Source organism: Oryzias melastigma, linkage group LG24 (genome assembly GCF_002922805.2).
Source record: "Oryzias melastigma strain HK-1 linkage group LG24, ASM292280v2, whole genome shotgun sequence".
In the NCBI taxonomy this organism is placed as follows: domain Eukaryota; kingdom Metazoa; phylum Chordata; class Actinopteri; order Beloniformes; family Adrianichthyidae; genus Oryzias; species Oryzias melastigma.
In genome coordinates this window covers 22,895,156-22,921,570 of record NC_050535.1, presented here as the reverse complement: position 1 = coordinate 22,921,570, position 26,415 = coordinate 22,895,156, and the positions used below count along the sequence as shown (strand labels likewise).

Below are 26,415 nucleotides of genomic sequence, written 5' to 3'. Positions count from 1 at the left end.
CTGATTGCTTTCAGCAATCAGACAATAAGTAACTATAATAAATTCTTAGGATAACATACTCTGATTGCTTTCAGCAATCAGACAACTATTTAAAAAGACTGTCAGTAAAGTCTGACTTCATACAATTAAATAATTGCAACATCAGACTAAACACGTCAATTGCTCTACTGTGGCTCCATCTGGTGGTCACAACTCAACATTGCAATCGAATCACATAATCCGCAGAGGATTTGCTCTTTCACAGGGAACAGATTCCTTTTTTTCTGATGAACAGATTTAGTTCGTTTTTTTTACACCAAATTTTTGTCCTATTTTGCTATTTGTTACATGGAGGAACAAAATGAATATTGAGAGGATTGAGTCAAACAGCGCCCTCCAGGCGGCGCAATGCGCTGACCATGGTGCTGATGGGACTACAATTTTTAATTGATGGTTTCTGTGTGATAATGAATATTAATATTTTCTAATAAAGTTAAACCAAACTAAATTGTATTAAATCAAAAGTTTTATTAAATAACCAGCTCATGATTGTTGCTACTATAAATATGATCACAAGAAAGATGTATGGTTAAACTAGCACAGATAAAAAGGAACTTCTCCCTCCGAGTTTGGTGTTATTTTGGTTTTTCTTGAACAAAGAAAAGATTTCCACTTGTGAAGGAACTTTTGTTTTCAAGTAATTTGGCAGAAACAAGGAGCTGTCTTGAAGGAAGGAAACGTGCCCAGTTTGAGGAGCCCCCTTTCTCCTGCCTCCATTCAGTCATTGCGGGAGCAGAGACCCCTGGCAATCCTCCTCGTTCTTGCATCATTTGCCCCTGCTCGAAAGCCTCCGTCTTTGTGCGCATGTTCCACTGGCGTTTTGTGTCGTCGCTCATCCTCTATTGGCTGGCCGCGCCGTGCGCTCAGCCTGTGCGCCGGAGCTGCCCTCTCCAAGCGGAGTGCGTGCGCAGACGCGCGTGTGTGAGTGTGTGCCTTCAACCCACGCTGCCTCTCACATTTGTCTAGGAAAAAGCCAGCGTAATTAAAGAATTTGAAGATGGGGAAAGCCAGCGAGATCAACGGACACGCCATGCCCAGCTCCGAGTCCACCGCCCGGATCCTGGAGAAGAGCGAGGAGGCGGCGGAGGAGAGGAGCGCGGAGAACGGCTGCAGGCGGAGGCTGATGGAGTTCCTGAGGAGGAACCTGCTGGTGATCCTGACCGTGTCCGGGGTGCTGCTGGGCGTGGGGCTCGGGATGGTTGTCCGCAACATGAATCTGACCAAAGCGCAGATGACCTACTTCGCCTTCCCGGGAGAAATGCTGCTCCGCATGCTGAAGATGATCATCCTTCCCCTGGTGGTCTGCAGCCTCGTGTCCGGCGCCGCCAGCCTGGACACCCGCTCGCTGGGGAAGCTGGGGGGCATCGCCGTCGCCTACTTTCTGGTCACCACGTTGATCGCCTCGGGGATCGGGGTGGCGCTGGCCTTCATCATCAAGCCGGGGGTGGGCGCGGGAGCCCTGAACACCAACAACCTGGGGCTGGAGAGCGTGAGCAGCAACAAGGAGACCACCGACTCCTTCCTGGACCTGGCCAGGTACGCTGACCGCACCTGTGGATCAGGACCCACTGATCCCAGTCATTATTAGGGGTGTAGCGATTCGCTTCAACAACTATTCGATTCATATCATAGTGTGGTTGACGGTTCGATTCATCTTGAACATTTGATTCACTGACCTAAAATCGATCCAGGACATCTTTTTCAATCGAACTGATTAAGTTGATTAATCTCCCTAGTAATTATTGATATGATGTGTCACCACGTGCCTTCAGCTCAGTAGCCCTGTGGTAGAGTGTCCGCCCTGAGACTGGAAGATCGTGAGTTCAAATCCAGGCCGAGTCATATCAAAGATTCTAGAAATGGGACCTCTCTGCTTGATACTCAGCATTAAGTGGTTGGATTGAGCTGTTAAGCCACCAAATGGTTCCTAAATGCAGCTGTGTCTTCAGCTCACTGCTCCCCCAGGGGATGGGTCAAATGCAGAGAACAAATTTTGCACATCTAGGTGTGTGACAACTAATGGGACTTTAACTTTAAATGTGATAGTTGACTTATCCAGGCTGCGCTGTTGGAAGAAAGTCTTGGAGTCTGGTTAAAAGATCAGTGACATGCTAACTTCAGATGACCTCCTGACAGCAGCCTTCTCTGATGCTGATCAAGCAGCTTGTAGTTTTGTAACCTCAGGGGCTCCCACTGCTCCCACTGCTGCTACTGACCCCCGAATTCTACAATTATAGTCATTATTCATAGTTTATTATTTGGGGGTGTGTATTGACAAGAGTCTGGGGATACGACACGTATTGTGATACCTGACTCACGATACAAAGTGTATCGCGATATATTGCAAGATTGTACCTGAACAGTTTTTCACTATTTTTAAAAGAGTATGACTTAGAAAAAAACTCTATCTGAATGTGAATTCATTGTAATAAAATGGTAACATTAATTTGATCTAATTATCATAAGTACTGCAACTGTATTGCGATCTGCGTTTTTATGATACTGGCAGCAACGTGGAACAGAGTTTTGATTCTGTGCCCATTCCAAGTAAAAACTAAGTCATAAAGACAACTGAAAATTTAACTCAAGCTGGTCGCGATGTGAAGCTGCTCAAAGAGGCTAGGTGCTGCCAACTAGTGGTCAGGGGTTTGAGAGGAAAAACTAAAGTAAGACATAAATAATTAATGGATAACTGTCAAGTCAGCATTTAAAATCAATACAAGTATGAATGAAGTAAATGAAGTATCACCGAATTGATTTTTTTCCTACACCCCTAATCTACATACTTCCGCTACTGGCTGAGGTTATAAAGAACATTAGTACCGTAGCTATGCAGATGACACACAGATCTACACTACTGTGACACCATGAGACAGAGGGTCTGTACAGGCTCTTGGTAAATACATTTAGGACAATAATGCCCACAATTTAGTTCAGCTAAACAAAAACAAAACAATTAAGTCTTTGGAGCCAAAGTGAAATTGTTGGAGTGCTTCAATCTATTCATCGACAAACCACCAACCAGCCCATAAACTTGGGTGTAGTTTTGGCCACAGACCTAAATTTTGACATAACGACAGTCACAAAATTAGCTAATTATCATCTCAAAATAATTAAAGATTTGATGTCTTAGCAGGACCAGAACTAGTTCATGTGTTCATCGTTAATCAACTTGACTACTAGGAAACTGCAGCTTATTCAGAACTCTGCTGCTCGGGTTCTCACAAGTACTAAGAAAGTAGACCACATCAGTCCAGTTTACACTGGTTACCTGTCTGCCACAGGATAGACTTTAAAGTTCTGGTTTACAATGCTTTGAATGGTTTAGCTCCAATATACAGTTGCAAGAAAAAGTATGAGAGTCATTTGGGATAACTTGGATTTCTGCACAAATTTGTCATAAAATATGTTCTGATCTTTATCTGACTCACATCACACGATAAACACAGTGTGGTTAAACTAATGCAACATAAAAATGTATTGAACTAAAGCTGTTAATATTCAAAGTGCAGCGTGGAAAAAATATTTGCATCCTTGGATTTAATAACTGGTTGACCCTCCTTTGACAGAAATAACTTCAACCAAGTTGAAGTTGTAATATTTTAAACAGACTGTGTTTATCTGGTGTTGTGACTTAGATAAAGATCTGAAAATATTTATGGACAAATCCAAGTATCGTATTTTCTGGAGTATAAGTTGCAAAAGCAAAAAATGTCTAAACAAGAAGAAGAAACCATATATAAGTCGCGCATTTGGGAGAAAAGTCTGCTGTTTCAGAACAAATCCACCAATCTCTACATAGCTAAAAAAAACTAAAGAAATACAGGAATACTAATCTTTTGATCTGTATAAGAAAAATATCAAAGTTTATAAGGAAAACAATCAGAATCTCTTCCAAGTTTGTTTTGGACGATACTTCTTCTGCCGCTGTCAGTAGTAAATACTTAAACTCATATGCAGCGCCCTCTAGAGGTTCTTAGAGGAAACAATGCTTAAAGACAACCATGTTTACTGGGAAAATCACAAATATATGAACCTAAAAAAAAACTACACACAAATAAGTCACTCCTGAGTATAAATCGCACCCTTGTCTAAACTATGAAAAAAAAAGTGTGACTTGTACTCTGGAAAATACGGTAATACCAAAGGATTCACATACTTTTTCTTGGAACTGTTCATGACTGACCTCCTGACCCAGTATGTACCAGCCAGACCACTCCGGTCATCTGGATCCGGTCTTTTGTCAGTTCCTAGAGTCAGAACTAAACATGGAGAAGCTGCATTCAGCTTCTATGCTCCACAGATCTGGAATATCTTAGATCAGCTCAAACACTCCGTGTATTTAAATCCAGGTTAAAGACTCACCTGTTCTCAGTTGCATTTCATTATTCAGAAGTTTACATCCACACTGTTACTTTAAGATTACTGTAACTTCAGTTCATTCTAACTTAATTTAAATATTTATTTTAATGATTCTTTAATATTTCTACTAAATATTTATGTAAATCACTTTGAATTGTATTTGTACATAAAGAAGTGTGCCTTATTAGTTTATTTCTAACATGAAAATGACAACAGAACTGAAAACAACAACAAAATGACTATGATAAGGATAATTATTGTTTTTAATTAGGCAGTTTAGGCTTGTTGGAAAGGGGCAGAAGCAGATTATGCTTCACATACACTCCTTATAATTACATCTACACACTCTCACCACAAACAAAGTAGCATTAAAATAATATTTCCGTGTTTATCACCACTATAGTTCTCAGATTGTTCCTAAACTCCCACATACACACATCCATCTACACTGGACTCAACCATTTTTTTTATAACGGGGTTTGAAAAAGTGAATAAAATGGTAATACAATTCCCTCAACCAAATCCATATTTTATGTAAAAGAACTCTTCCTGATAAGATACTGGAGTGCTTGACCTGTGTCCCTGGGCTCAGCCTATAAATATCATCGCCCACTGTGGCCTTCAGTGGTCCTAAAGTGTTCCCACAGCGTGTGTGTGGAGGGGGGGCAACAGCTGCTAAAGTGTTTCTGGAGGACGGGAAAAGCGGCGTGATCCTGACCCAACAGGGCCGTTCTCACCGGCGCTCCCTTATCGGACCAGCAGCTGAGCTGCCTGCTGGGAAGTCTTGGTTGGAAACTTTAGATAGGTTTTAGAGAAGGTCAGCACAAACCAGCGGGACTTTGGGGACGAAACACAACAAAGAATCGACATTTAACTACTGCCTAAGGAGACGCCACTTTCCCTGTGTTGTTTCAATGTTTAAGTCAGAGAAAATACATGTTTGGGCTGCAGGTTTATTAGGATTTCATCAACGGGGTGTGACGCCTTTAGTTAAAAATGTTTAAAACCTTCAGGTGGTACTGAAACTTTAACCAACCAAAATGATCCTTTTTTTCTCAAAGTAATCACTGATTAATGTTCAACCTTCCTTACAAACTTCTGAAGCTCCACAATCCTAAACTCAAAAGTTCACATTTGATTCTATTTCCAATTCTCTTTATTTGTCGAATTTCTTCTCTAAGACCAATTTTACCAACTAGTAATTTAAATTAAACAAAAGTTGAAACTTCCTTTTATAAAAGTATAAGTTTTTACATTAAAAATTACTTTTATTACATTAATGATACAAAAAATGCTTTAATATGTTTATGAAGTTGAAAACATAATATTGTGTTATTTATTTTAATATTCATTCAATAAAAATATTTTATTTTAGCCAAGATCTATTTCCTACACTTTTTAAGCAGTAAAGATTTGAGAAAAATAATGACTTTAAAAAAATTTGAGCAGATTACGTCTTTTAAAAATGACCCACTCAACATACAGCATCTCCTGTTCAAATGTAAAATACAGTTTAAGAACAATATAACTATTTTTAGCCATTCAAAGTGAAATGTAGATTAATATCCATATATTTTCTGAAGCTGTAATATTCCTTCACGGGTCACGGGGCTGCCAGGGCCTAACCCGGCCGCTGTTGGGTAAAGACAGGGTGCACTCTAACAGGTCACTAGTCACTTGGAAATTCAATTGATAATAATAGCCATTTAAACGTGTATTTTATGTTTTTTTCCAGTGTTGCGTACTTTAAATGAACAAACTTAAACTGTAGATAAGGCAAATTTAAACCAAGAATTTAAAAAATGTGTCTATTTTATGTAGTTCCTCCCTGTTATAGCTTTATGTTGAGCATCAAGTTGGGCCTGCTCACATGTTTCCTTGAACATGTGACCCTTCAGTAACTTTAAACCCTTTCTTCAGTTTCTCTTGGAGTAAAAATGGCCTTGAAAACATTTCACGTTATTGTTTGTTTCATCCGATTTTAAAGAAAACTCATCGTTAGACTTTATAACGAGTTTTGTAAACCAGTCGTATGAACCCGTGAATGTAGAGCAGGGAGGGAGCAGACCTCCTGTCTGGTTTCCCAGACTAAATCCACAAGCTCACCTCGCTCATGTGACCAGGAAAGCCTGAGCGGCTTCAGGGGAAGAAGAGGACTTTAGGAGGCCTGCTGGGGCTGAAGCACAAGAAGCCAGAGAAGACATGAAGTTACAATAACTCCACAAAGTGTAAAACTACAACAAACATGCACCAAAAGATGGAAAAGACCAACAGGCTTCCAGTAAAGTCAGCATTTCAGGATAGCCTCATGCTAGTGAATGAACAATATCAAAACCTTCTTAATCCTTTAACATCCTCATTAAAAGGTGTTTGATCACACCAACATATTCAAGTCCGATCACCGTTTGATCTGTTTTAAAAGCTTTCCTTTAATAATGACTTTTCAGACAAAATGAAAAAAAAAATGATAGTTGTTTTCTAGTACATATTAGTTTCTTAGTATTTTGACAAAATATTATTTTGACAAATAAGCTCCTTTTCAAACTGTATTTTTTTTCATCTGCTCCTGATTCACAACAATAATAAAATATTCAAAAATGCAATTTTATTTAATTTTTTCATCTTAAAAAAATACAGCAACAACATTTTAAAAACACCATTTCCTTTGGAGTGGGTCTTTAAAATATGTGAAAAACAACAGAAAAAAGAAATTATGCTCGAGGAGATGAGACTTAATTATTCTGTTTTCTTTTCTGCAAATGTACAAACATTTTAAAGGACATTTTTTCTTGAAACAGAATTTTAGAAAAACTTCTTTACTTGTTTTCCTGTTAAAGTAAAATATTACAAGCAGGCTGCTGCATGAGCTCATTTTAAATATCTAATTTCTAATGAACTTTTTATTCTTAATAGACTTAACATCTGAAGGATCACTGAGACAGAATGACTTGATTTTATGTCATTAAATGAGAAATTTTTACACTTGTTTTATAAGCTAACATTTCTGCTTAAAATAAGAGAAAATGTGTTTTTTTAGGGACAATTTACCATAAATAAATAACTTTAACTCAGTAAATCACCTGTGTTACACCACTGTTATCTTATGCGACAGTTCTTTTAAGCAGAATATAAACAAATGTACTCTGTAAGAAATGTGTACATAACATGTCTAATATAGTTTTTTTTATTGTAATTGTTTTTTTTTTTTGTTTGTCTGCAGGAATTTATTCCCAGCAAACTTGGTGGCAGCTGCTTTCCGTTCTGTAAGTGCTTTTACACTTTATTGACCCACAGCCTTTTTTGTTTTGTTCTGAGTATAGAAGTTAATTTCACAAAACATGTTGATAGTCCTGTTGTTCCTGAGTTCTTCCCTGGATTTTGTACAAGTATTTAACCTATAGACACGAGAATAGGATGTTTTTGTCTTCAACCTTCAACACTAAGAACAATCCTGCAGGAACCACAAAGTTTTAATTCATCTTTTAGAAAAATAAGACACTGATTTATGATTATTTTGTTGGTACTATTATCATTATAAATAAACTGTTTTTTTCTTGGCATAAATACAATATAAACATAAACAGAAAATTAACTTTTTTTTAAAATATGAAATAGTGTATAACTTTAGACGAGGGATCTGTAGCTTTTGATGCAGAAGGAGCCATTTAGTCACTGTTTAGAAGAATACACTTTATTTATGTTTTCGTAGTCATTTGTTTATTAAAAAAAGTACCTTTTAAATAATAATAATAGTTACATTAATATAATTTTCTTTTATATAATTATCTTAACTTCTTTAATTTTGACAGCAACAAGTTCCCTTCAAAATAAAATGCACCCTGTGTCAAATAAGCCGAAAAAAATAAAAAAAAAGGTCAAATCAAACATGGTATTTTCCATTTTTAGGAACGCATTATCCACATCTTCCTTTTTACTATCAAATATAAACATGACAACAGTGGTGTAGAATTCTTTTTTTCTTATCCATATGTGCATTTAATCTTATTCTCATAATAAACTACCTACCATTACTTTTTTCTCAGTTATCTGACATGTTAAAATTAAAAATATATTTGACAAAACTAAATTACCTGAAAGAAATTACCGTAACTACAAACGTCTTATTTACTAAAACCGTTAGCGGTTTTATCCAAAGCCACAGCCACATTGGAAACGATGAAGGAGCCGCAAGTGGTTCTGTAGTCTGGGGTCTCAGACCCTTCTTTAGACAGAGGTTCACATGACCTCCTTTCAAATGAAAAATCACCCTTTTATATACAATCATGTCAATTTAGCAAATGTAGTTGTTGTAATGGTAACATTAATACATGAAAAATGGTTTATTATACTGTCTGTGGTGCATGTTTTTCAGAAATGTGTAAATATAACTTCCCAAATTGAATAAATACTAATTCAGGGATTCTTTGAGCCATGAGGTACATTTAAAATCATTCAATTCATTAAAAAATAGAAAATCTGCTGTATAATCTGATGCACCTTTGCTATGAATTCTGGTTGTGCAGTTGATTTCCTGTGGCACATGGCTCACAAAACTCTGTCAAAAAAATGTAGTTTAACTTTTTGGAGAATTATGGGTACTGTAGTCAGGAGCCTCTCAGAGTGAAATGTTCTATCTTTTTAACTGTTTGAGAATTAGTTGAATAAAATTGACATTACTTTTTTTTTCTTTACTACTTAGGCTTACCTATTTTTTTTAACTTTACTTTTATTTTTACAAATAAAAACATTTTTATTTTTATTTTACCAGAGAGCCACAATGAAGGGGTAAAAGAGTCACATGTGGCTCTAGAACCTCAAGTTCTAGGTCAGGGGTGGGCAAACTTTTTGACTCGTGGGCCACAAAGGGTTCTATCATTTGACAGAAGGGCCGGGCCATGAACAGACGTGTGGAGCATATTGGTGATCCACCTCATAAGAGAAAGAAATAACATGGAATCTGGATGAAAACACAGCAAAATGCCACAGATGTCACAAGCATTGAGAGAGCGTCCAATTATGCTGACATTTCATTTCTCCACCATAAGCCGTCTCCAAAGGCCTCACAGCCACAGACCACGTGTGACCACACCGGCCCAGGACATCCACATCCACCAGGTTCACCTCCAAGATGGTCTGAGACCAACCACTCCGACAGCTGCTGAAACAATTGGTTTGCATAACCAAACAAACGGTGGGGTTATGGTATGGACCGCCATCTGTCATGGACGAAGAACTCAGGTGCATTTGATTGATGGGAATTTGATAGGATGGGACTTTGTGGCTCTCGGTTGGTTCAGGCCTATAAGAAACTGGACCGATTGGCTCTTTTAGTGTTGAAGGTTGCAGGACTCCGTTCTAGGTGATACCCAGTGAACTGTTTGATTTTACCGTTCGCGGTTTGTGGGACATTCCATGAAGTCCCTTCAGGATCATTCCAAATGAACTCCATGCCAACTCAATCTAAGTGTTTGCATCCCAGGAACAAATGGCTTTTAAGCACGACTTTTGTTTTCTTTTTGTTCTCCGTCATCACCCACACCCTGTTCAGATTTCTGATCAGAATGTATTTTAACATGAAGCCTGGACGGAACACTAATGCTTCTTCATGAGCAGCACAGAGACCACCTCTTTTTCTTGGCGTTACCATGGTGAATCCATTCCATTCTAGCGAGCCTGGCAACCCATTTCAGCTGGTTACTCCCAAACGCGACCCGCTCCACTTCCTAGAATTATGATTGCTGAGCATTAAAGGAAAGAACCAGGAAAATTCAATATTTGGATGCTCTGCGATATGAGCGGCTGTGCACACAGACGCATAGGCAGCCTCCTCCAGTCATCGTGGACAGTCTAAGCAACCAAGCCATTTAGCTCTGACTCGGCCACGAGTCCCTGTTAATCATAAACCGACTAACTTTCTCACAGACCGACGGGGAAACAAAGTGCGGCGGGTTCACAGAGTTCAGCCGGCGCTGGCTCTCCATACTGGCGGAGCCCCGCTGGAGAGAGTTCAAGTGTGGATTAAACCAAGAAAACAGAGCGGAGGGAAGATCTGCGCAAAGTGACAAGCAGCCACATGTTTAGCAAAGACAAGCGAGGTGTGAAATCAAAACTAGCAAAAACAGCGAGGAATCTGTAGAAGTTTCATTTCAAACCCAGAAGCTTGGCGCAGTCATGGTTCGGAACCGAGAACTTCACTGGTCCTCATAGGAGCTGCACTGCAAACAGAAGGAAACTAAAATGGGAAAATAACTCTAAACTTAAGACAAAATCCCTAGAAAGTCATGAAATGATCTGTTTGAGCTGCAAATGTAAGACATGAATATATGACAAATACATATTTTATTTGTTTGAGTTTTTGGGTGGAGGCCCTGAATAAGACTGGATTTTTTTTGCCCTTTCCTGCACTTTTTTTTTTAGGAATCCTTATTATGTGTTTTGTGCTAAACAATAAACAAACTAGTTTTACTTAACATGATAACACAATCTAGAAACGAGGAGCTCCACATTTCCACCCAAAAAGAGAAAAATAAGCAAAAGAAGTTAGCTGTAAGATAGAATTACTTCAAATTAAATGCTACACAGCTGAATAAGTTTATTTTAATTAGCTTTAATCATTTTTTAAGGTTTTATGTATGTATTTGAAGTTCATTTTTCAATGACTAAAAAAAATGAGAATATAATCTTCATACAAGTTGGTCTATCTTAATAAATCCTCGTAAAAAAACAAAAAATAGCTCTTATTCTTAGAGCATTCATTTAAAATTTTCTTCCCAGATAAATCATAGTAAATTTTAGTCTAACTTGTCATCATGTTTTAGAGCTTTAAAGTAACATCTTTAAATTTGAACCAAAAATTAAAGTGTCATTTGATTTTTTTTAAGTCTTATAATAAGTTTTTCTATTTATAAGATTATGGAACAAAATTGTTTTTACTCAATTTAATCACAAATTAATTATTTCTAGGTCTTTGATCTTAAAGAGACAAAGATTTCTCGATTAATTTTAAAGGAAAAGGGTTAAGGCAAAGAGAAAATATATTGAATGTATAAAAAAAAACAAGGTTTTAAATCTGTGCAAGTATCAAAAGGTTCATATTGTTCACTTTCCAAGCAAACTTTTTTACAAATCATGCAAAAACTAAACCAACTGAGAGCAAATAAAAACAGAGTTTTGGTTGTTAGCAGTGCAGCCCCTCCGTCCCTGGAGGCCTCTGTGGTGTTTTTGTGGTGAATAAAGAAGTCCCGACTGAAGGCAGGCTGCGTTAACCCCTCGAGGGTCTTCAGACTGCGGTTCACTTTGCTCCAGTGATGAAGTTTCAGACATAACATGGACACTGCTGTGGTGGATGCGGCCCAAACCGAAAGGATTTCATAAGGAAACCTATGAAGCTTAAAGGGCGACAAAACTGAAACAGAAAAAAAGGGAAATGGACGACAGTAATCAGCCAACCGAAATCAGTTGATGAAGATTTGAAACTAAAACCTGCAGTGATCAAGTCAGGAAAGCAGAACCAAAACTGGAGGAAAGAGAAGACAAAAAAGTTAACAGCTGCAGCTGGTCACTGAAGACGCCGACGTTTCCCCAAGAGTTAACGGAAATATAAAATACTGAAACCTACAAGTGATGAAATTATAATATTATCTGAAGATGCTGAACGCTAAAAATGTTATTATTCCAGTAATAGCAAATAAAAGAAGACCATTTTGGGAAACACAGCTTCTTCTTTGCATCATATTTATCCCAGAATTAAATAAATTGTCATAATTTAATGAGCCATAAAACAAAAATTAAATAATATCTCAATGAAGGACACTTTTATGAGGGGGGTGGGGGAAGGCTAATGTCTATGTTAAATTTTCCTTACAATTTATAATATTTTCAAAAATAGTTTTGCCTCTTTTATATCTGTGGTGGTCAGATGCTTCCAAAACGTCTCATTCTTGAAGTTTATATGAATATTTGGTCCTTTTTATGATTTTGAGTCCGTCTTTTTCTCATTTTTATGTTTACATTTGGAGGCTATTGTTTGTTGCAAGCTTCAAGCATTATAAATTAATCAATCAATTATTTGATTTATATAGCACTTTTCATCAACATTAGACATAAAAAAGAGGGAAACATCAACTCAGACCATAAATCTGGACAAATTATGGATTTTATTGATCTTTTACTGAATTATTTTAGAGCCTTTTACAAATTAGTTATCAATATATAAACATTTTCAGATTCATCCTCAGATCTTAAAACAGTAGGTTAGACTATACGGCATGAACAAGTATTTCCTAATAAATCTAGTTCTTTATGAGATACACTTTTAATTACTTCAATAATGAAACTAAATGATAAAAGCAAAATCACTTCGTACAGAAATGCATTTTTTGAAAAGAGAAATCATTTTGGGGAACAATAATGTCCAAAAAAGCTACAAGTGTTGGAAGAAATAGGATATATTTTGAAATTGCTCTTTTTCCAATAATTCTAAATTTAAAAGAAACACAAAAAAAATCACATTTGCAAAAGGATGTTTGAAAACTCAAAAAGACTTTAAATGATGGTGAAAGATTTAAAAAAAGCATCAGGATTTTTTCAAAGCTGAATCCACACAACAGAGCTCTATGTCTGCTGAATTGTAAAGTTGTAAAGGTTTGCTCGAGTTCTCAAAGAGAACATTTCTCACATTCCTCTTACCGGGCCGTTTAAAGAGCAGTATGACTGTATGTCCCTCTGGGAAATGTTCTATTACTCACAGATCTCATTGTGGATTGAATATTTGGTCTAAATATTGAACTTCATCACATCATGAGAGATGTGGATTGGCAGAACATTGTAGGCCTGTATGTCACGAAGTCTAAAGCCAAAGTCTGCAATAAACCCTGTAACATGTGTGAACATTTTCAAGGAGACATTGGAAGATAAATACCTTCTTTTTGTTTACTTTTTCAGTATGCCACTGACTATAAGATGGTTTCTGTGGGGAACAACACCAACGGGACAACCATCTATCAAAAGGTAAACAAAAACTTACCAAAGCAGTGTGATCCAGATGCTGTGGTTTTACTCTTCTTTAAAGTTAACTTTTATTGCAATTTTTTGAAGCTTTAATCTTGTAGGTGCGGTTTAGGTGTTCTTCACATGTTCCATCTGTTTCTCACACATATTCTTCTTTACCCTTTAGCACCAGCGATGTCATCAGCAATACTTAACACTCTGACATCAGTGTGAATCAGCTGATTCGGACATGCAGAAGGCGATATTCAACACATTACTAACATAACAGCGCAAAGCCACTTTTCTCCATAACAGAATCAGACGACTTATGTTGATAGTGTAAAGAATTCACAACTGTACAGTGCTGCTTCAGAATCTGCTGGAATGACGTTAACTGCATAAACAGTTGGAGAGTTACGGTACTTGAAAGAATCTAAACATTGGAGCAAAAGCACTGGTGATAAAGGGTTTAAAAATATATATTTTTCATTAGTAGTAATTACAGCTATGTTATCCTGCGATAGTGATTTAAAATATGGAGCATAACTTAGCCAAATGTGGAAATTAGCATCAGCATGCTACCCTAGCTCCAGCTACAGTGAATAATCCACACTGCCATCTAATGTTAATAAGTAGGTTGTTTGAATGTCACTGCTGTCATTTAAAAATGTGTGTTTGTTAGGGGTTGGTGTGCATTGTTCTTTCTTTCTTTTGTTCTTGTTTTATTATTATTTTTTTTTCTGGTTTTACATTTGCTGGTCCTTCTTGCGAGGTCATCATTTTAAATGAGAATTTGTTCTCAATTGTTCCTCCTGGTGAAATAAATGTTAAAAAAGTGTTATTACACATGCGTTATATGTAACACATGAACAGTTTTTATGTCTGTCACAAACCCAGAATACACCCGTAAAGACACCAGGAAATTACTGATCAGGATTTTTTTATAGATGTTGATGGGATAACATAAAGTAGGCTAAATGTCACAAGGATCAACACCTTCCGTATTATCAAGACATCTGATCGTAGTTAAACTGTATTTAAAAAAAAGACCTCACTAATTTGGCTGCATTTCAAAAAATCATTAAATCAAATTATTCTTCACCAGGAAACAGTATCGGTTTATTTACCCATGAATCCATGAACTTTTTTTATTAAGTCATTTTTTAATTAGTTTGAATAAATATAAATGTGTAGTTTGAAAGTGATGCAACACTAGAGATTCATTGTTCTGAAGATTTTCCACAAAAGTTCCCACAAAGAAACTCCTGTCAGACAGGTGCTGTTGCTGTGTTTTTGCTACACAGGGAGCCTGCTCCTTTGGGGTTAAATTACTTCAAGTCCTGCACTTGAGGACAATGAAAAACACTGAGGAGAAAAATGATATGAGCATGTAAGACAGTACGTTCAAGTGGACAAGTTTCACTTTAGAATAAACATTCCAGCACAGCGGGCCCACAGAACGACATTTAAGAGCTGGAAGGAGGAAACGGATTGTGTTTAGCTTTATTATTCCTTCTATTTTATTGTTTGACTTCAAGGAGGTATTTGATTTTTGTCTACAGTAAGTTACAAAGGATTTCCAAACTGTGGATGAGAGCTGAGCTTGTTGAAGGAGCAGGAAGGCTTGAGTGCGTACTTAAGGGCGCCTTTAAGGAGGGTCGAGTGGGGAATGCCACCTAGAAGAAATAAATGTTGAGCCATGATAAAGACATTTTCATTAAGCTAAATAAGCAAATAAATCAAACTTTGCGTGAAAAAAATATATATTTTTGATCAACGTGAAATAGTAATTCCATTTTCCACCAGTGGGGGCGGTGATGTGCAGAAAAGTGGTGAGACGAAGAAGCAAAAAAGAAAAACTGGTGATCATAAGTTATTCATTTGCAGTGAAATATTAGAAAAAGTGATTTTAAATGTTTAAAAACATAGAATGCCTTTCTCAGCTGTTGATTGGATAGGTGTTTGTTACAAACTTAAGAGCATCTATCAAACTTTTTTAATGACACTCTTCTGATGAGCCTTTATCTGCTTTTTACAGAGAAATAATACTTTTTTTTACCTATTTTTATCTAAACATTTTGTGTCTTTAGTATATCTATTTGATCTCACTTTGATGGCAAATCATTTCTATTGAAAATATTGTAGAGTATAACATTAGAGTATAACATTAAATGTTGTTTAAAAGTTATAAAAAATCGGATTTCACTTCAACTGTGATCTACAAGCATGCATAAAAGTTTTGCTGAGTAAATATTTACAGATTTTTGTGCAACTGTCCACATGTGCTGCTTTGTTTACTGACCCAGTAGAGGAGAAGCTTTAGGAGAAAGGGTTGTGACGGTTGTCAATGGTCAAACGGTCTGGTTGATGTTGTTTCACGATGGACCGTCTCTCCAGGGTCGGGGATGAAATGTGGGAGAGGCGCGCACAATAGGAAAGGCCTGAGCTCAGGATTTGCACTTGTCCTTCTCCATCATCCAGTTCAGCGAGTCCTTCAGCTCCCACAGACACGGCCTCTATAGTGAGAGGCATTGTCGGAACCACCGTGGACTATATAAGCTCTCTTTGTGATAATAAAGGCCCCACTCCAAGCTCATCAACATGACTGAACAAGGGAAAGTGTTAAATGACCTGAAAAAAGCCGTGGTTTGAGTTTGACAACAAATTTTTTTGTCAGCGCCTACATTCTTGGTTCTTTACTCCACTGATGTTGAGTGTAAATTGGGATGCTTTGCAGTTTTTTTTTTCACAAAATGAGAAAATTTGAGTTTTAGGTGAAGTCGTGACAGATTTTTGAACAAATTTGATATGATGCAGTACTAGTTCCAAGTTTTTGAAAGTTTTTCATTATGAGGTACGGAGCACCTAAAAGGACATCAAAGTAAAAAAACAAAATGATGTGAAAAATGATATTATTTCAATACAAAAAAAAAGTAATAAATCATGGTTACTATCTTTTAGTGCACCAGTTACTGCCTGGTGTGCACCAGACAGTAAACAGATTTTTTTTCTGGTTACTATCTGTTGTGCACACCAGATAGTGACCACACTTTTTTTTAAATTAAATTTTTTTTCAGGTTACTATCTGGTGTGCACTATATTACTATCTGGTGTGCACTAGATATTATCTGGAGAATTGTACCAAGATTTGTAGCATCTTGTATACCATCTTGGTTCAGTCTTTCAGTTTGAACCTGCTGTGTTTCAGGTCCCTTATGGTACTGAAACTGACGGCATGAATATCCTGGGCCTGGTGCTGTTTGCCATGGTGTTTGGGGTGGCACTGCGTAAACTAGGAGAGGAGGGGGAGGAGCTTATTCGTTTCTTCAACGCCTTCAACGAAGCCACTATGGTGCTGGTGTCCTGGATCATGTGGTAAGTGAAGATGGATGGCTTTCCCGCTCCTGCAGTTTTCCAGTTCTGTCCTGCTAAATGCGGATCTGTCGCATCCCTCAGGTACATCCCCTTCGGCATCATGTTTCTGGTGGGCAGCAAGATTGTGGAGATGGAGGATGTGGTTCTTCTGGTTACCAGCCTTGGAAAATACATCTTTGCCTCAATCCTGGGCCACATCATCCATGGAGGCATTGTCCTCCCCCTCATCTACTTTGGCTTCACGCGGAAGAACCCCTTCAGCTTCCTGTCTGGTCTCATCACGCCGTTCACCACTGCCTTTGCCACATGCTCCAGGTGAGCAGTCACATGACCTGATCACAGCTGTCAGTAGAATAATAGTATATCAAACTTGGATTCTTTTATGTATTTTCTCAGAAAAAGTTTTAATTTTTTTTTCATGCCACCCTTTTGGTATGGCTATTGTAGAGGTGAAATGTTTACTAAAAATAAAAGGATTTATTCTATGTAAACAGAAAAATGCAAGAATGTCCATAGAGTTTCTTTTGTTTCCTTCAGTGGGGTTTATCCTGCTGTATATGCTAATATGGTTTGATTCCCTTCATACATTTTTGTATTTAGATGTTTTTTTAATACCATTTAATATGCCAATTCAGACAGTTTCCTAAAGCTGGATGCAACTTCAGAAAACACCAGATGTTGGACAACTTTTTGATCACAAACTAAGGCCAAACACTATAACTGAGTCACATTGATATCTAAGTTGGGTGGACTTTTGTAACTTTCCAGAAATCTGGATATTTTCCACAGCAACTCAAGTTTCAAAGGTCAAGAGTTTGGAGAAGTTAGTCCTTACTTTGGTTCGGTACGTTCTTTTCTTTTGGCAAAATAGTAAAGAGATTGATTTAGGTAAACTTTGTATCTTTGATAAGAGCTAAAGGAAAACAGACTTTTATTTGCAGACGATTCCACAACTTTTACCAATTCAACCTCAATCCCTTATAGACATCTTACAGGTTTATTTTTTTGCCTGATCGGTTTTTAATGTTGTAGAATAAATTAGTCACAACAAGTTTAAAACAAATTCTCCAGATGACTTGTGTGTGTGAGAGGGAATAAAAGAATGGATAATGAATGGTTATTCTGACAAATAGGACTAAGTAACGTTTATTTCTCTATAGAAGTCTATGGGTATGTCTGAATTCCTTCACTACTCACTATAGTCTGTTCACCATTTTCTAGTGCTGTTCGTATCTACAATCCAAAATTAAGTCCCCTAGAAATTTCCCAGAAGTCTTTGTAAAAACCAGTGTGCTCACTACATTAGCTAATATAGACCACAATGCATTGCGTTTGAACAATTTTTGTGGAAAAGGAAATGGGTTTAAATGTAATTTTTAAATAATCCATCCACATTCTCGTTATCACAACACAGTGGTGTCACAAATTGACGTGAAATATTTTCACCTTGTGAAATATCCAGTGTTAAAAAAAATAGTGCACATAGTGTTTGAAATACTTTTAAAATCCAGGGCACTAGATAGTCCTGCAGTACATAGTTTTTAGTTGTTAGGGATCAGGGTGGGTATTTGGACATAGTCTAAGGGATTTTGGCTTCTTTGAGCAAGAGGGTACTTCCTGCTTAGGGAGGACGCGTCACTCAGTCCAGTTCTCGTATATAGTCAATGGGTGATAGTACTTAGCAAATCAATACATTAACTCAACACCAGGGGTTTGAAGCTGGTTTATAACAAAAAAATGTGGGACCACAGTAACTCATTAGGTTATGGATGAATAGTTTTTAATTTTTCAATAGATATTGTACAGCATGCTAAAATAACTATATGATCATTTGCTTGACATGTGGCCATCCAACAATGTGCCCAATAATGACCTTATTTCTGGAAAAGGAAAGGACGTAATGACAAAATATCCCAGTCTGATGAAAATTTTGTTTTTGGTGGTTTTAACATCTTCTTGTGACATTTTTTCTGATGATAGAGGAAATAAAAAAAAATAAACGTAAAATGTCCTTTCTAAGTATTTGTTTATTCAGATCATTCTGAATCAGGAGAAATACAATTTGAAAAAGCCCTTATTTCTGACGTAGAAGTTACAATTGGCAGGCCTCAATCCCTTTGCTTGAGGGTTGTCTATTTTTTAGACAAATACAATAGATCCATGTGTAATGGCTGGAATGACGGGAACGCAGGTGCAGAGAGGGATCAGGCTGAGACACGGGAATGTGTTAAGATTCAATTTAATACATAACAAAAAAACACCATGAGGTGGAAACACCAACTGTGTCACCATGTATGACTTTGTTTTCCTCGTCTGAGCTGGTATCTGGTTCAAATTTGTTCGGATGGATAGCTCCAATATTTCTCTCCATTTTTGTTGCACCGGTAATGTTAGGTTGGGGGTGTAACAGCTGCGTTGTTAGCTAGCGAGAGAGCTTGTAAACAAGAGGGGGTGGGGTTGCTCCATGCCAATAGTTCCGTCCACAATTCAGAGGTGAATTCCTAAAGAACTACTGCTGCTCTGCAGAAACGATGTCCTAGAAAATGACAGGTTTTTAGGAACACTTTTAAAATAAATCAAAAGATGATCAGTGGATCTCACAGAATCTGCAGTCCAACAGGTTTTCTCTTCTTTCCAGATAGCAGCAGTTGTTGGTCTGAGACTATCTTTTCGGTTTCTTGTCTTTGATCTGGAAGTAAACAGGTAGAAGTTGCACAGAAGTGTTTCTGTCTATGATCAAGGCAAATAGTGATAAGCGAGAAGTTGACATGTGGTTGACGGGTACCTCCACTCCCAAACTTTAGTTCAATAAAATAAATCAATGGCTGTGTTCATTTGTCAGCTTCACTATACTAACATTATTCATTTTCTCCTCTCAGTTCAGCAACTCTCCCCTCCATGATTAAGTGTGTGGAGGAAAACAACGGCGTGGACAAGCGCATCAGTCGCTTCATCCTGCCCATCGGCGCCACCGTTAACATGGACGGAGCGGCCATCTTCCAGTGCATTGCTGCCGTCTTCATCGCTCAGCTCAACAACACAGAGCTAAACGCCGGACAGATCTTCACCATCCTGTGAGTTCCATCACAGACAGTAGGATCACGATTGGGGGCTGAGTTTGACAAGCTGTCGCTGTCTCCAGGGTGACAGCTACCGCTTCCAGTGTGGGGGCGGCAGGCATCCCCGCCGGCGGCATCATCACCATCGCCATCATCCTCGAGGCCATCGGTCTGCCAACAAACGACCTGTCCCTCATGCTGGCTGTCGACTGGATTGTGTGCGTAAAGCCTCACGTAGTGATAAAGCAAACAAGCCTGATAATCTTTGCACCAGCAGTTCAGTAAACTGGGGTCTTACATTGAGATGAAACCGTTTGACAAATGTTCCTGAGCAAACATCAACAAAATCACATGTAAATTAGCAGTTCACTAGGATAAAGTCATTTCCTGTTTTATGAGATAAAACCAACTTATTTTAAAGAAAACATATCAATATTTTATTTATTTATAATGAACAAAGAGCCATTGTGACTCTCTGGTCAGGCTGTTTACCAGCTTTGCAGTTGAAGAACGGCAGACTTTAACTTTTAAACATGGAGCGTTTTGTGTTTTTCCCACATGACGAAAGATCATTTCATCAACAGATCATGTCAAACAGTCATGTCAGGGACAAAGACCTGCTCTGTAAACTTTTGATAAACTTTTGCTTACTGACCTACAGAGAGTTTCAGAGTGTGGAAACTTTCCAACATAGGTTTTTTGATCTTCCACTTCTTCCCAAAGAACACTTTTAAAATAAATCAAAAGATGTTCGGAGTTGGACTTCAATCTCTACATTTTGGGTTTGCATGGGTCATAGCTGGATAATGTTTCATTCTGTTTTTTTAAGTTTTAACATGTATGTGTGACATTTTTCTTATGAAAGAGATCAAATGTAATAAGAAATCATTTCGATTTTGCATTTCCAAGTATTTCTCCTGTTAAATCGCTGTCAGGGGCGGGGCTTCTCAACTCAGCACCAAAAGCCACACCCCCTCAGAGAAGATTTTGGAAACAGGGGTACAGATAAACATGAAAAATGGCTTTTTAAGACATTTAGGTTGTGAGATTTTGGTTAAAAACTTCATAATCATAATTAAAACAATACTGGGAAAGTTTTCTTTAATTAAAAAAACTGTAATAGGGGAACTTTATTAAGTATCTAAATAGTCACAACTAACTCATGTGCTCCACCTGACAATGTTACTGCCCAGAAAAAGGTACAAAAGTATGCAGACTGGCAGTTTTACGATATAAACACTTAAGATCCAATTCAATTCAATTTTATACGTAATTTAAGTATCTCCTTTATATTTTTCTAAAAATATAACATGTAAATTTGTAAAACTATATGCAAAAATAAAAATTTAATTGAATCAAAAGAATAAAAAAAAATAATGAATTGATTCAATTCACCAGGGTGATTCAATTCTGGAAATTATTAGTGATACCCAACCCTATAGCGGTTGTTCAAGATGTTCTCTGAAGATAAACGAGCATCTCCGCTTGTTGTTCACCTCTATAGAGATCGCACGACCACAGTAGTGAACGTGGAGGGCGACGCTCTGGGCGCAGGAATCCTCCACCACATCAACGAGCAGGAGACGAAAAAGCAGCAGAAGCAGCCGGAGGAGGAGCTGGCGGAGGTCCGGGTGGACGTGGTGGCCAACGCCCAGGCGGAGGAGGAGACATCGCCGCTTGTCATGCGTCAAACCAAATTCTTAGAGGTCACGCCGGAAGCTATAGAATCTGTCCTGTGAAGGCAACCAGACTTTGTTTCATTTTATTTGCCCTGACCATGTACAACAGTTGTGATGATGGAGCGTCTGTCCATCACTACTGTGAGCAGGAAGAGCTACAAATCCTATAAAAAAAAAAAACGATGATGGCCACAGATCTTACTATTTTATTGGAGCTAAGGTTTAAAAAAATCTGTTTAAAAATGATCCCTTCAGATTATAGTTTCTCAGTTTTAAGCATTTTGCTTTAAATTAAACATAAAATCTTTTAACTGTAACTTGACAAAAACATTCCCATAAAAGCCGGAGTTCTGTTTGTGTGAGGTAGAGTGTAAGACACAGAGTCTACTTCTTTGTATTTATCTTGAGACAGAGAAAGAAAACAAGGAGCATTGAGAATTGACTGACAAATTCTGGTAAGTCAACAATGTTCTCGAAAAGCTTTACACTGTCTGTTCTAACTATATTATACATTCCATCAGTTGATTTTAGAAGGAAGAAGCAAGTGTTCAGTTTTGATTGTCTGCTTTTTGTGTAATTAGCCATTTATTACAGCTTTTTTTGTAATTCTTTTTTTTTTTTACTATCTACAGTCATACATAGGGTACATGTTGGCCTTTTTTTTGTTGACTGTTAGCCGCTAATGTCAAAGCTGACATATGATGGGCAGGGTGCTTAACCACATATTTAAGTTTCTTTTTTATTTTCTCCTCACAAAATACCAGAAAATGCTGTGAAGTACTTTGAAGACAGAACCGCCTGGATGTTTTCTGATGTGTGAAAACCTGGTCATGATAACATGGTATTGGACTGCAATCAAAACCACTGCTTTCTGTGTCTCTGAAACTACAACAAAATGAGTGTTTTACAAGTTTACATAAGATGGCAGCCTGTTATTGCCCCGCCCCTTCCTTTAAGATGTCAGTCTGAAGTTATATTTGTTTGCATCAACCTTTTTTTTGTCTATTTTTCTTCTATTTTATAATTAGATCTGCACAAAGTTGATGCAATGTTGAATGTTCCTCTTTTAACCTGAAAAGAAATTGCTCCTGTTTTGGCTGCTAGCATTAGCTTCAAACAATGAATTAACCTCACACACACTGGAAACGGTTAATATATATATAATAATGGTATACTGCAATTGCAACTTTGGGCATGTTGATTTATTGACGTGCTGTGCTAGCCTACTTCAAGGTTCAGTCGTTGTGCTGATGTAAATATAAGTGTGTATGAACTCACATTTAGATGAGTATTTGCTAACAAACTAATGAGCTCAACTAGCTAGCTAAGATTATGATTCTTCATTGAATGTAGGCTTCATTCAGGTTGTCCAGAAGTAAAAGTGGTGACTGGTTATTGAGAATACAACTATGTTCACACCGGGCTAGGGACATGCATTTTTGAACATGCATATGGCGTTCACACCACACACTAGCGCATGTCGAACACCTACAGTTGGAAGAGGCTAGGTGCGACGCGTTGAAGCGGTGCAAATCTGGCTCTATGATTTTTTGTTTTAAAGCTCTATTTCAATATATTAAAGATTTGGTGTCATATTATTAACCAAAATTAATAATTTCTCCCCCACAACAATTTTTTAGGTGGTTGGCCCTTCCATGAATTAAAAGGGACGCCGTCTATATCCCACTACCAAATCTAAGTCCCTAACTGGTCAAAGTTCAACCTGGTTTAACTTTCAACATGCATTCTGTTGAAACCTATTTTATACATAGAGCCCCCATACTGTCCCAAAAATGTATGCAGCTATGCGTGAACTTGCAATGCCGAGTGTGGTGTGAGCGTAGCTTAACAGTTACTGTGATTATGCTGCTCAAAGTTATATTTGCCGCTGCATTGATCTAGGTTACATACTTCCATTCAATAGCTGTTGCTATGTTGTTGCTATTAGAAGTGGCCACAGCAAATTTTTGATTCATAATTTTGATTTGGCGTTAGATTTATGTTGGATGGCCTTTCTGACACAGCCCTCTGCATTTACCTGGACTTCTGTCTGGGTTGGACCCCTTATGGTTTCATTGAATCCACTTCTTCAACCTCGTCTTGGGCTAACTGTTTAGCCTGTGCAGCTGAAGTTAAAAGTATGATAACAGTTATAATTGAAGCTGCAGGCAGCATTGACGTGAAGAAAAACGTCATAGTTAAGATGTGTGAGGCTAAAAGTTACCAGGTCAGTGTTAACTTGCAACATCCATCACATGCCATGTTAGCTCCAGCTACAACTACCCAAACTGTCTTTTTGTGTTTTTTTGGCTATCTTTTTAACTTTTGATTGTTGAAGTCTGTTGTTCTCAAGGGAGGAAGTGTGTGTCTCATTTGCTGTTGAGAGTTAATGTTGTTAGCATTAGCAAACACTTTACCTTGGTTTATCTGGCCTTTTTAAAAAGGTCTAATAAAACAGAATAACATTTAAGTGATGGCGAAAATAGGATCTTCAGTAAAAAAAAAAAAAAAAACAACTGCAAAAATGTCGCAATTCAGGAGCATGGTTGGTTCACATCAAGGTGCATTGGTGTGTGCATGTTCTTCTGGTGCATGTTTGGTATACTCCAGCTTCTTCCCACACTCCAAAGAATGTCCGGTCATCTTCCTGTGATTGGTGGGTTTAAACACCTTTAGGAGCGAGTGTGGTTGCTTGTTTTGGTGTGGCTCTGCGATGGTACCATCTCTGGTTGATGAAAGCTGCAATTCAAGCAGGATGAAGAGAGTATTTAAAATGAACGAATGGATGTTTGGTGTTGGATTTATCTTTGTTATACTCAAACACTGGACCAAAATTTGAACTGATTTTAGTCGGATTTTTCATTTTTTTAGAGGCTTGAATCAACATATTAAAAAGTATTAACTTAAAGTATACATTTAAAGATATTTCTTAATGTTTCTTTCTCACTTTTTAACTGTAATACAAGAGAAATGCAAAGCAGTGCTTCATGATCTGCCACTGATTATTCGTTTTCTTCATATTTTTATTCAGTCCTCATAATCAAGGGTGAGTTGTGGCTGCAAAGGTTTTAAAAAGAAAAATAAGCTCCACAGGATGTCTGTCTAACCACACCTGTTGCCATAACTGATGTCCTCACACTCTTGGAGGACTGCTTTGTGCCAAATCTCACCTGGTTTACACTTTTACATAACTGACATTGAAGACAATGCTGCCCTCTAGTGGCGATGATCCTAAAAGTGGTATCAGTTTCTACTTATTAGACGTGTTGATCCACCTGAGAGTTGAACAGAAACTTCCACAACTTGGCTTTGTGAAACTGTTCTGTGAGGCAACTTTTCATGTATTTGCTGTTGCGTGTTGGAGAAGCTCACAGTGACGTGGTGAGGCTGCTTCAGCTGAGGATTTCACTGTGCATGCCCAGGACTTCTACTGGAAAAAGTCAAGTCAAGTGAAGTGGTTTGCTTGAAAATATCAGATTTTGTCTTAAAACGTTTCATACATTTTATAAATGGATCGGTTCATTTTTGTGGTAACATGTATATTTTTTGTGTGCTTCCCTCATGTCTCATCCAGTGTTCTGATGAGGAGGAAATTCCTCTAATCCATGTTGGCTCTCCGTTTGTTGAGGATATTTAAACAATCATGTGACAGCAGTGTGTTTCAGTTTGTTCAGAAGTTGTGTTAAAGTCCTTAAAGGAAAGAGGTGATTTAAGGCACTTTGAGTTGAGATAATATCTGATGTTCTTCAATGGTGTGAGTCAGTCTTCATGTTTGAGCTGCATTCACATTGGAATCATTAGATAACTGAAACCCTACCAGATAAACCCCTGAAGTCTCCAAGATGGAGGAATAAGATCCAGATGTAAGAACCTTTAGTTCCAGAAGAGTTACCAGCTTGTGAGAAATGAAAGACAAAACTATGAGAAAATTGATCATTATTGATACAGTGAAACTGAAATCATATTAGATTGGCACACAGTAAATATTTCAGAGTCTATACAAAATGTTGGTTAAACTAAAAAGATATTGAATGTGTATCATTACTTCAAAATAATAAAACTTTAAGCAAAAGTTAAAATTTGACATAAAAAAGAAATATTTAAAAAATTAAAAAAATAGTTTCAACATATATAAAGTTGAATTTATATTACCAATCAAGCTGAGAGAAAAGGTTTAAAGTTTTTTTGTTTTTTTTCTGCCAGCAGCTGTGAATAAAACATGAATACTAGTTGAAATCCATTAAGGCAAAAATGTATTTGTATTTTTCTATCTTGATCTGCAAGGCTCAATGTGAATGCTGCAGGAATTTCTTTTTGCAACACGATTTCTTCAAAAACAATCTGAAAATTGTCATTTTTTTCATATATGTGAAACTGGCCAAATTCAAGCAATACAAACTCAACCTAATTTTTGCTTTTTTTCCAAATACTTTGTAGTCGTCACAGCTTGACTGAGTCGCATCTCTGAGCAAAAATGCAGGAAGTGAAGGATGGCCTTTGAGACACAAAATGACCCAGTCTGACTTTTGTTAGCTGTCCTGTCTGTTGAATCTAGACTCCTTTATTGTGAAGGTGAGAGTTGAAAACATTGATCAGAATTTCCTTACTGTTTTTATGCCACTTAAAGTATCTTCATTCCTCTTTCTTCAACGTTCTGAAGCCCCTGTGATGTGAGTTACATCAGTTCAAACAGGCTGCTGGAACAGGAGGGAATCCGCATCATTTTTACATTTACTTATGTTTGTACTGTTTGTACTTTTAACCCAGTTGTGTGTACACTGTACCTGCTCCTGTCAATCAGCTGTTACAGCATTGTGCTGTTTCTCTGTGATCCGTGTCAGTTTTAACAAGGTTCTCTTTGCTGTTAGTTTTGCTTTTCTGCCAACATTAAAGAAGATTTCTGTTCTCCGTGA

The 26,415-nt window shown here is 37.5% G+C and overlaps 1 protein-coding gene across 2 annotated transcripts; it reads left to right on the top strand.

Annotated features, from left to right (window-relative positions):
* The first annotated feature begins 903 nt into the window (after positions 1–903).
* On the top strand, positions 904–26,415 carry slc1a4 (solute carrier family 1 member 4). Of its 2 annotated transcripts, XR_002917520.2 has the most exons (9): positions 904–1,575; positions 7,622–7,664; positions 13,345–13,410; positions 16,598–16,764; positions 16,846–17,079; positions 19,644–19,838; positions 19,907–20,041; positions 21,328–26,074; positions 26,163–26,415. XR_002917520.2 is itself a non-coding variant. In XM_024259573.2 (8 exons), the coding sequence occupies exons 1-8, from the start codon at positions 1,037–1,039 to the stop codon at positions 21,560–21,562; spliced, it is 1,614 nt and encodes a 537-aa protein (XP_024115341.1). In that variant the 5' UTR covers positions 904–1,036; the 3' UTR covers positions 21,563–26,415. The 2 variants fall into 2 exon arrangements, 1 of the variants encoding a protein (XP_024115341.1); XM_024259573.2 differs by having other exon boundaries at positions 21,328–26,415.